Genomic DNA, 12,626 nt, shown 5'->3' with positions numbered 1-12,626 from the left:
AAATGACATACGCTCCACAAGATAATCGTCCGAGAGTGGATACGTATTGGATCGGAAATCGCTCGTTAAATCAATAAATCAACAAATCATCATCATCATCATCATCATCATCATCATCATCCGGAATCACCATTGTCACCGTGCTTACAAGTACCTCGATTACATTCAGAACAATCAACTCGTAATTGCACGTCAACAGACACACACGTTAGTGAAACATTACATTACATTACAAACAGCTAGAGCGATTGCATTGAGTCGTACTGACAATCACAAACCAAACTGATGCATTAACACAACAGAAAACAGCCAATTTATTTAACATTAGAGAGACAGTGCTAAGGGTAAATCACCATGAATACGACTTTTCTATAGACACTGATGCGTTATCAAGCCATTGGTATAGAAATATGTGACAGAGAAATGCTATTTACTCGAAGATGAGTGACACCAGTCCCCTGTAAATGTGGATACACTGGTGTTTACATAACAGATAAGCGTGAACTATACACCCTGATCGAAGGCTATATAAAATCAATAGGATTTACGAGGCGTGGTTGAGTAAAACCGTACCATATAGGCAAATTATAATGAGGGAGAGAGTGGGTGACCCGAGTTTTTCACCGCACTCAGCAATATTCCAGCTGTATAGCGGCGGTCTGTACATAATTAAGTCTGGACCAGTGGTCAACAACATGAGCATCGATTGTGAACCGATGTCATGTGTCAGCCAAGCCAGTGAACCTGATCACCCGATCACGTTAGTCGCCTCTTACGACAATCATAGTCGCCTTTTATGGCAAGCATGGGTTACTGAAGGCCTATTCTACCCCGGGTCCAAATTATAACGGAATAAACGTGCACTTTACTCAGATTCCTCATCGCCATTAAGGCATCAGTGGTTTATTAATGAGCGAGGAAAAAAATAATAAAAAGTTAACATGAGAAATACACAACACGGATGCAGTCGCTAAATCTGCGGCCTCGTCACGACAATATTCGCAACTTGGCTACGTAATAACACGTGGGGTGGGTTAATCACTCATTGATTATAGCGTTCTCTCATCTTGCAACCCAGGTTCGATACCCTATTGTTATACAGATCAGAAACCGTGTGTTCTTTAGCGTCAGGTCGATCTCCTGTCGAGAATTACGCTAGAATATATGTAACTTTCATAGTAACAAATAAACCCATTTAAATTGAGTGTGAACGCCAGTGAGTTCAGGAACCTGGGGAAATCTAGACTTGCTTCATTTGGATTCAGCATTAAATGGAGGGCTAGGCAGTCGAGGAAACACTGAGGTTCAAGGATTGTGAGACAGACATGAGATAAACTTGCAAACATTGTTGTAGTCTGAGACACAGTCTCCCTGGGTCTCCCGTTAACTATACATAGGTTTATGTGTTACATTCGGAGACTTAGCGTTATTCTAAAGTTGTTGCAAAGTAGCATTTTTCACTTGCTCTAGAGTTCTGAGAAAGGGTGCCAAAATGTTTCCCAAGGGTCCAGTCGCTGATGTCCTGTAGTGGTATAATATTGCTGGAATATGTTGCTGGAAGTAACTTGAAACCCAGCCCAGCTGCTTGAAACCATACAATTGGCGACGGACTCCTGATCTCGACAAAAAGAGGAAATGAATATGCGTTAAACAGAGGGTTAGAAACCGCAATTTTACACACAAGGGTGTGCCTATGAAAGGAAATACTTGTTTGCTTGTAAATTCAATTCTGTTAAAGGTCACATGCAACCAAAAAATCAAACATTATTAAAACACATTTATCACTTATTCATGACATATAATATACATTGCTGCTTTTAAAAAAACGAATAAACAAAATTATAAGCGTACAATCGCGATTCAAAAGTGCAATATTTTGTACTTGGGCTTACTTCCCTCGAAACGAAGCCTGCGGGAGACCGAACCCAGTCATAAGGGTGGATATGCACTCAAGTGTAACGACGGTTTCCGATAGGCTGTTTCATTTGCTGATATGCTGAGGGTTCATTGTGTGTACAGAAAGATGATCTGTTTGATGGGCATTTTAGAAGTATAGCCAGTCACAAGAAAGTAAGATTCTGTCTGGATAACAACTTCTTTTTGTATACTTGATGCATCGTTTCAGTATGGATATATATACTGTTGTCAAACAAAATCATATACACTAAAAGAAGTCGTTATCCATGAAGAATGAACAGAGAGATGTTGGGTTTTGAAAATACATGTTCTCTGAATTTCAAGCTCCGCGAACCTATTCACTGCTCATGCGTTATGGACGCAGCGCAGCACAGCTGTTGAAACCAGTTTTCCCCCCAGCGCTGGGGGGAATTTAGTGAAACGTTTGAACTCCGATTTCGCGGGCTTTTTTTCATCGCGTTTTTTTCAACTTTATTGGTTGAATTGGCATTTTTTATGATTTGTTTCGGTAACTGCATACCGAAAGGTACCAGAATCAGCAAAGTTGTGTTTTACGTTGCATGTGACCTTTAAGATTCTTTGCTATAAAGATCCTTGAACTGCTTTCATAAACCCACGCCCTTTCTCGTGTACTGGTAGCTTCCATACCGTGGTGATCATAACCGAAAGGAAATACAAGAAGGAAAGTGATAAAGTGGAAACCTGACAATGTTATCGTGGTGCATCTTGAGTATATCTGAACAACAGTCCAAACACATGGACAGAGGGACAATTATGTCAGATAGCAAGTATTAAACGCCGCCCAATAGCCCGCATTCTCTTCCCATAGAGATTACTTCTGTCGTATCTGACCCGTGAAGGTCCGGGGTAGAGTAGGCCTGCAGCAACCCATGCTTTAAAAGGCGACTATGCTTGTAGGAGGCGACTAACGGGATCGGGTGGTCAGGCTCGCTGACTTGGTTGACACATGTCATCAGTTCCCAGTTGCACAGATCGATGCTCATGCTATTGATCACTGGATTGTCTGGTCCAGGCTCTATTATTTACAGACCACCGTCATATAGCTAGGATATTGCTGAGTGTGGCGTAAAACTAAAGTCACTCACTCACTTCCTGTCGTATTATACGTTGACCAAATCTGTCTGTCTGTCTGTCTTTCTATCTGTCTGTCTGTTTGTCTGTCTGTCTGTCTGTCTATCTGTTTGTCTGTCTGTCTGTCTGTCTGTCTGTCTGGCGTTGTCTATCAGACACTGAAGCAAGCAGATCGAAGAAAGCCCACCCAAATCAGGAAAATGTGGCAAGTCTAGATTTCCACAATTAGAGATCTAAGTAAGAAACAGGGCTCCTTTTCATTATATATAGACTAGGAACTAGTTTCTGAAATGAACCCATTTTACAGAGAAAAAATCCAGTATGTGAACCTACCTCCCCCACCCACTCTATCTATCTATCTGTCTGTCTGTCTGTCTGTCTGTCTGTCTGTCTGTCTGTCTGTCTGTCTATGAGAATTCGAGCGTACTGTAGTACATATATAACAAGTATTTTCTGAAATATTTACACGACACGGATCTTCTCCAACATGTTTCACTTTTATCTTCGACATACAAACACACACACACACACACACACACACACACACACACACACACACATACATACATACATACATACATACATACAAATATACATGACGCTGCTTGTAGTTACAAAATGACCGTACTTGACCAGAGAACCTGTTTTAACAATACATACATGTATCTCTGTACAGTTAAGTTGAAATAATTGTCCTTAGTGAAACTTATTTACAATTTCGCATGGTGCCAGGGATGTTTTAGGAGAAAGGTTTTACCTTGTCAACTTGCATACTGTGATATGTTCTATAACTGACCCAGACTGCCGAGGGCTTATAAATCGTAAACACTCCTTCGTATGTAGCACACATAAAATGTCATTTGATGTAAGTACAAGTATTTTTGTAAATGTCATTTTACTGTAAATATGTATGTCATTTCATGTACAACATTATAGCTCCTCATGACTATCAACTGGCGTGAGATTAAACTAAATTATTACTGAACAACCGGACTGCTCTCGGATTGATGAACTATACACATAACATATAAAGGGTAAATAATTATCACGAGTCTGTGTTTGCAGTAGTGGGAGAGCATTTGCAAGATGATATTTACCTCGAGTACATTAAAATGTCGACTAAATGGATTTTGATGTTTATTTTGCTGCTGCTGCTGCTTCTACTCAACAAAAAGTGTTAAAGACCACCTCAATATTAAATATGCAAGTATGGTATGGATCACAATATGAACTATTAAATACTTTAATATTGAAAATTGTGTCGGTCCTTAAGTTTTGTTGCTGGGTATATATACAACCCATGCATGCAGGTCTAGCGTGTATAAGAAAGTTGGATTGCCACAATTTCTGTAAAATGAAGATAGTGTCTGGGCTCCTTTTAATTATAAGAATTAATAGGCGGGATGTACCCACTGTCAGTGTGTAGTGTTCCGAAGGGATGTACGGGTCACCCTCCCATCTTTCCATACTGATCTAGTGAACTGGACTATACTTAACTGTCATCAACCATTGGCAAACCAACCTGATGCAAGAAACGATCTATTCTATTTAGATCCAGATTGTGACCTCCCCTGACAAAGGTTACTGCAAACTCCCCTCCCCCTATGTCCTACGGGAGTGTGTCAGATTCATATCTTCTCGCGATGACTGGTGTTACCCCCCTTGGACTTTGGACGGTGACATGGCGCTAATTTAAGCAGGAAGCTTGGAGAACCGTCCCCTGATTACCCGCGTCCAGCTGTTGTTTTCAACAGTCTGAACGGCAAATCACAAAATCACCAACATCAGCATCGTCAGTGAACACATGGAACTCGGCAGCTGCCTTTTGGTGGCCCTAGCGGAATGGGTCCTCCTGACCCAGGCTACTCCGCTAACTTTCTCCTCGAGGGGCGGGTACAGGGCGGCAGTGTATGAACACGCGGTCCACATACCCTGGAGCTGTCTGTTGGTACCCGTGTCTAGGAGAGAAGCTGTCAGGCAGATGATGAAGAATATACAAGTCTACAAGACACAGGCGGCGACTGCTGCTAAACAGGTATGCTTTCCCATGTCAGCACAAGTTGCGAGCTGGTGAGGTTCTACACACGGGGGTGTTGTCTGGTGTTTTCAATTTAAATCGAGATTCCAAGCACAGTCGTATTAAGCGGTGTAGATTTTTAAAGTTAATATATAATGTGATGAATTCATGTCTGTCGTAGTTTGTGAGTGTAGCAGCCAGAATGGAATGGTTAAAGTAACATTTCTTCAACTACATCCTACCAGGGACCATGAATAGAATATATATGGTCTCTGATCCCACTAACGCGCGCATGGCTTGTCTATAACCAATTGCAATTATATTACGCAATTCATGGCGGTTGAGCCGCCAGCGCTATTACATATTCATGCATGTTATAAGAAAGGTACAGTCTGTTGTATAATGGAATATATATCCCTCTTGTTAGACGTCTATTATGTATGGAAGCCGTGAAGGGCTAATCTGAGACGAGATATTAACTTGACTAGTTGTTGTGTAGGTTCTTTGTTCAAGCAGGATTGCGCATAGTTATGTAACATTTCCGTCATATAACTGCCTGGGTGTAGAGGTTCCGAGCACTGAGTAATGATAATATGTGGCACATATATAAGCGGAGGGTTACACTCATGCACACCTGATATGGTAGATAATCACAGTAATGCACCCACTATACACTGAGAACTTAATCAAGCACAGTGAAAGGTTTTCACCAAGTGCATAAATCTCCCCGTGAAAAAACCCCAAAACACCCCCCCCAAAAAAAAGAAAAAAAGAAAAAAAAAGAAAGAAACAAAAGAAAAAAAAACAAAACCAAAAAAACAACATACTCTGATATGATCCTTTGACTCCTATAGACAGTCAAATACATAAATCCATGTTGATTTTTATGATAATTGATCAATTAAAGAAAAGCAAACAAACAAACAAAACCAATACACTCATTTCACACGAACCCATGTCTGTACAAGTATGATCCAGGAATGTTTAATGTTGAATTCATTAGTGACTGTAAACATTCAAAATGCCATTTTGCGTTTCTAATACGATTTAACGTTAATACTAGCTGTAACCTCCATGTGCCTGTATGACAGACAGCACTCTCCACGTCATGCCTCCAGTCGACCCCCTGATCGTCTGAATGGACTGTCGGGGCGGTGCGGTAGCCGAGTGGTTAAAGCGTTCGCTGATATTGCTGGAATATTGCTTAAAGCGGCGTAAAACCCAACTCACTCACTCACTCACTCACTCACTCACTCACTCACTCACTCACTCACTCACTCACTCACTCACTCACTCACTCACTCACTCACTCACTCACTCACTGTAAGGACAGTCTGCGCCACTCCTCGTGTAAAGCAGCTTCCAAATGTGCCAGGTTCTGTAAGGAGAATCCCTTTGTTGTAAAAGGGTTAAGATTGGGGCTCATTCAATCGTGAGATATGTCAGGGGGTGCTTAATTAAGTTCTTTGTGCATATTATCAGGGAGCCTATATAGAGGTTGTAGAGTATCCCTGATATTATCAACGTTTTTAGAGTGATTACGTCAATTAAGACGTCTCTGAACTTGTGTTGTTTATCCAAATACACGTATCATTTGTGCTAAGACAGTAGTTACAGCCGTGTTTGGCCAACTGTATACACAGACTTTTTCAACAACTTTTTCTGTACAGAAGCATATATTAATATTCCAGCGTGACAGATATTGCCATCCACCACGCGCTGGCAGCGTGATCGTCCCTTGAAACTAACTGAGACTGACTAAGTCAGTAGTCAATCAGATCGTATCTGTAGAGCTATAATCCGAATAGTGAGAAAATTCAACCGTCACTGCGTACACATGATTTGAAATAGGACCCAATAGCGACTCGTGCCCCCCCCCCCCCCCCCCCCTCTCTAAGGATTTCATTTTGGTGCAGGAACATTAGAACTACAAGAAACAGGAACGATAACTCTATACCTTTTTGTTTCCAATGTCATTTAATGTCAAAGAAGTACTCATACATTGTATTTTTGTATGACTGCTTATTTATTTCAAAGAATTGATCTTTCTTGAAAGAAGGAGAAAAACATATTTGTTAAAGACATAATCTGACGTAATTATAACCACATGCCCACCTCATATTTCCATTTATATTTCTGAAAAGGGTTGAATAATTACACATGAAATTTGTTTTTAGCGAATAAGGAAATAAGAATTATTTGAAAGGACAGCAACCCCCCCCCCCCAAAAAAAAAAAAACCAAAAAAAAAACCACACACACAAAACAAAACAAAACAAAACAAAACAAAAATCCAAGCTACATTAAATCCCAAATCAAAATGACTTAATATTTCTATTTATAAATTTTATAAATGAAATATTTCTTAAACTAAACATTCATGTCACCTTGCTGGAATAACACGGGTTGGTCACGAATGGAAAATACCAGCGCCTCACATCCAGGAAACAACTCTGACGATTTCCCATATGGTTTGTTCTGATCTTTGTCTACCCGCGAATTAGAAGGGTCTTCGGTAATCACAGTATGATAGGTATGACCACAATATCGTTTTCCTTTCAGTATGCTGATACTGTTAAAACGTATTTTTTTCCTTCAGGGTGCTGATATCATAGTATTTCCCGAAGATGGGATATATGGCATGATATTCGGCCGAAATACCATCAAACCATTCTTGGAAGAAATCCCCGATCCCCGCATCAACGAATGGAATCCGTGCGTGACTGCCGGTAGCAACATCGACGTCGCGATACAACGGGAACTAAGCTGTATAGCGAGGGATAACGCCATGTACGTTGTCGCAAACATGGGTGACAGGAAACCATGTAACCACAGCAACGACCCTATGTGCCCAAAAGATGGCCAGTATCAGTACAACACCGACGTAACCTTTAACCCGGAAGGAGTTCTGGTCGCCAGGTATCACAAACGCCATCTGTTCAAGGAAAATCAGTTTGATACGCCGCCATTAGAACTGGCCACGTTTGAGACACCGTTTGGGAAGTTCGGTCTGATCACCTGTTTTGATATCTTATTCTACGATCCTAGTGTAGAGCTGATTAAGAACGAAGGAGTAAGAAACATTATCTTCCCGACGGCATGGATGGATCGACTTCCGTATCTGGCAGCAGTGGAATTCCACTCTGCTTTCGCCAAGGGGCTTGGCGTCAACGTCCTCGGGGCCAATATACACTTCCCCGTGTATAAATTCCACGGGAGCGGCATCTATACTCCAAATGGGTCGGTTACATACTACTACAACGACGGTGTCTTCAGTGGGGGTAAATTATTGGTTGCTGACGTAGAGTCTATAGAGACAGATTTACAAGATCCACTTGAGTATTTGCAAAGGAAAACAGAAAAAATGCGTGTTATTAAAATGAAACAAAGTAAGAAAGAGACGTCAGAGGGCAGATTTTCATCTCTTGTGTCACAAGAACGTTTGGCTGACACGACTGACATGCTGCTTGACAGATTCAAGGCCTCAAGATTGTCTTCACTGCCACGTGAGAATTACACGTTTGTGGCCTTAGAGCACTCTGTTGGGAATCAAAGCGCTTGCAGAGACGAAGTGTGTTGCACAGTGGTCTACAGCAGGGAGAACATCTCTGTACATGAGGATTTATTTGTTTTGGCAGTATTTAATGGTTTAGATGATGGGCGTTTCACTCAGATCTGTTCCGTGTTGATGTGTCCAGGTAATGATCTTTCCAACTGCGGGGAACCAGTGACACAATCAAACTCTCTGTTCAACTTCATGGAAATTAGTGGAAAATTATCAACATCATATATTTTTCCTGAAGTGCTTGTTTCTGATGGAGGCTATATCGGACTTGTGCAAGGAGAATGGACTTTTACAGACAAAGTTCTTCGTGGTAGAAATGGGTTTTCCAAACCACTTATCACGGCATCTTTGTTCGGTCGTCTATATTCTCGAGATATCTCCGCTCTGACGTAGATACTTGTATTGAGCGAATGATTTTTTTCCCTGCTTAAAATATGTCAACAGCATTCACATCAAATGAGTGATTTTGGTGTTAGGCCACTTTGAGCAATATTTCCTTATATGGACTACATAAATGCTTCACACATTGCACAGTTGTGGATAATGGAACCACGGTCTTCGGCGTAACGAGCGACACTTTAACCACTAGGCTACACCACCACGTCCCCACTACAGGTGTTGAAACCTCAGTTGACGATCGAACGCTTCCACCACTGGGCCGCAGGTTTTTCAGCGTAACGTTCCGAATACCCACAATTCATTCAGTAGTGCAGTGAAATGAAACTTTTACCGGATTTCAAATTTAAGGTAATCGGTAATCAACAAACATGTATCCACTGACCTCCAAATGCATTGCGTCATAGCATTGTGACGTCGCAAGCATTGGGAATCTATTTCTTGACACTCGACGGTCGCGTTTATCTGGACACTCGTGTGTTATCTGCGATAAACGTTCAATTGGACTTGAAATATGCTGCAGCAAGATGTTTTACAGAATGAGTGAGTGAGTTTAGTTTTACGCTGCACTCCGCAATATTCCAGCTATATGGCGGCGGCCTGTAAATAATCAAGTGTGGACCAGACAATCAACAACAACATGAGATCAACAAGCATAGTCGCCTTTTATGATAAGCATGGGTTGCTTAAGGACTATTTTACCCCGGGACCTTCACAGGTTTGTTTTACAGAAGCTTTCACAAGATGAAGATTAAAACCATGCTCCCTTACCGATTTTTGTTTGAGTTGCTCTTGTTATAAGTAATGTGTCGAAAATAAATAAATAAATAAATAAATAAATAAATAAATAAATAAATAAATAAATAAATAAAAGACAACAAACCCAACCCATATGTTAGAGGTAGACAAGTGAATTGTAAAACAAAGCCTAATCAAATGAAAACTAAAACAACTAGGCATGAAAATACGGCACAATCAAAATTGGTGAACAATTATGTGCGTTTGCCGTTGTACACGGATGTTGTCAAGATGTCCCTGTGTGCGTGCGTTGCTGGTAGGCAGTAGGGAGTGTGTGAAACGGTAGCCTGCAAGGAGAAAGATGTATAACACTCAATGTATATAGCAGAACTTTATTCTCTGTTTAAGGTTCTAAGTTGTTATTTCAGTCGCCTATGTGAATACTCCCTCATGCATTAATTTGCAATGATAATTTATTCAGATTTCCCGTCAAGATGTGCTTCGTATAAAGCCAATAATACGAAGATATACCTTCTATAACGCCCATCATGTACTCTGTGTAGTGCCAAGATATACTTTGTATGAAGCCAATCATTTACTCTGTGTAATGCTAAGGTATATTTTGCATAACACCAATCACATACTCTGTGTAGTGCAAAGATACCCTATTCTATAACGTCAATTATGTACTTTACGGAACTACGTACATATGCTACATGGGGTCGTTTACCGAAACAAAACAACCATTCCTGGAATTCTCTCGTTCCTGGAATTCTAGTCTGATAAAAAGCAGTAACTTTATAGGGCCATATCCTGGTATTGTTTTGGCCGAAAGGATGTGTTGCAATTAGTTGGCCGGTTGTTGTCTAATGCCAGTAATGTTCCAGATATATGGCAGCGGTGTGTAAATAATCGGACCAGACGACCAGTGATCAACAGTTTGGGCATCGATCTACGCTTAGGATGAGATGACGTGTGAACCAAGTCTGCGACAACCCGATCCCGTTAGACGCCTCCTACGAGGCGAGCTGGGATGAGATGACGTGTGAACCAAGTCTGCGACAACCCGATCCCGTTAGACGCCTCCTACGAGGCGAGCTGGGATGAGATGACGTGTGAACCAAGTCTGCGACAACCCGATCCCGTTAGACGCCTCCTACGAGGCGAGCTGGGATGAGATGAGGTGTGAACCAAGTCTGCGACAACCCGATCCCGTTAGACGCCTCCTACGAGGCGAGCTGGGATGAGATGACGTGTGAACCAAGTCTGCGACAACCCGATCCCGTTAGACGCCTCCTACGAGGCGAGCTGGGATGAGATGACGTGTGAACCAAGTCTGCGACAACCCGATCCCGTTAGACGCCTCCTACGAGGCAAGCTGGGATGAGATGAGGTCACAGATGATGTCCACTCTGCTATATTCATGCAGCTGGTGGATCAGGATGTCTACGTTACACCGACGGCGGAGACCAGTGTCAGTCTATTGTCGCAATGGAGTCCAGCCCTAGCTTGGTTGTTGCGGAATCTTGTCATTTCCACGAGGTGTGTGAGTTCGGTTGAGTGGTGCTTTTGGCAATGTTCTGGCCGGGAAAACATCTCCTATTATCCCACGGGTTGTAAGAGACACGTCTTCCTAACACTTCCTGACTTCATCCAACTGAGGTTCTGGGCTGTTCTAGGTACCCCGTTTCGCATAATCTTCTTCACAGTGGTGCGATTGGGATTCTAGGTTGTACCCGCGCCTTCCTAACAGTATCTGAATGTTTTAGACTTGTCTTTGTTCTGTTTTGCTTGTTCACAGGGAGTTTCTTACATCGTTTGTCACGGCAAATTCTTAACCGTAACACCAGGTCCACAACTACCTAGGGCCTTCCTAAAAGTGACCTCACTACAATGAGATGACGGGACATACCAGGTCCGGACCCTAACAGGGCCTTCCTGACAGTGTCCTCACTCCACTGAGATGCTAGTGTATACCAGGTCCACAACTCCCTAGAGCATTCCTAACAGTGACCTCACTCCACTGAGATGCTAGTATATACTAGGTCCATACCCTACCAGGGCCTTCCTAACAGTGACCTCACTCAACTGAGATGCTATAGTGCATACCAGGTCCACAACTCCCTAGGGCCTTCCTAACAGTGTCCTCACTCCACTGAGATGCTAGTGTATACCAGGTCCACAACTCCCTAGAGCATTCCTAACAGTGACCTCACTCCACTGAGATGCTAGTATATACTAGGTCCATACCCTACCAGGGCCTTCCTAACAGTGACCTCACTCAACTGAGATGCTATAGTGCATACCAGGTCCACAGCTCCCTAGGGCCTTCCTAACAGTGATCTTACTCCACTGAGAGGCCGGTATGTACAAGGTCCACAGCTTCCCAGGGCCTTCCTAACAGTAACCACATTCTTGTTTTGTGTTACACAGGGATCTTAGAAACCTTTGCGGTTAAGGTTTGGTACCTGAATTGGTATCATCTTATCCCGAGTGAGTGAGTGAGTGATTGAGAGGGGATTTACACTGCTTCAGAAATATTCTCGCAATATTACTGTGGGGAACACCAGAAATGAGCTTTACACTGTCCGTGTGGGGAATCGAACCCGGGTCTTTGGCATGACAAATGAACGCTTTAACCACTAGGCCACCCCACCGCCCATTATCCCGATATCAATGTCCATCATATCAATCACTGTATGTTTTGAGGGATTCTAAAACTTGGAGGTTGCCGTCACACATATCCAAGAAACAAACAGCACCCAAAGAAAAACTTTCGAGCATAAAGTCATGTTGCTAACCCATTTCCAGGTTACTGGTACACCTAGGTCGTTATGGCCTGAATCCCGTGATTCACTCTTTCTCTCTACGAAACACGACAGTCATTCAGGATGCCTTTGTG

At 42.3% G+C, this 12,626-nt stretch overlaps 1 protein-coding gene across 1 annotated transcript; it reads left to right on the top strand.

Annotated features, from left to right (window-relative positions):
• The first annotated feature begins 4,658 nt into the window (after positions 1-4,658).
• Positions 4,659-9,758, top strand: LOC137268492 (pantetheinase-like). The gene is made up of 2 exons (XM_067803055.1): positions 4,659-5,044; positions 7,625-9,758. Exons 1-2 carry the CDS (start codon positions 4,814-4,816, stop codon positions 8,981-8,983), a joined length of 1,590 nt encoding a protein of 529 aa, XP_067659156.1. The 5' UTR covers positions 4,659-4,813; the 3' UTR covers positions 8,984-9,758.
• The last annotated feature ends 2,868 nt before the right edge of the window (positions 9,759-12,626 follow it).

Source organism: Haliotis asinina, chromosome 16 (genome assembly GCF_037392515.1).
Source record: "Haliotis asinina isolate JCU_RB_2024 chromosome 16, JCU_Hal_asi_v2, whole genome shotgun sequence".
Taxonomy (NCBI): Eukaryota; Metazoa; Mollusca; class Gastropoda; order Lepetellida; family Haliotidae; genus Haliotis; species Haliotis asinina.
Note: the sequence above shows the minus strand (reverse complement) of the source record. Positions and strands in the feature narration are given on the sequence as shown.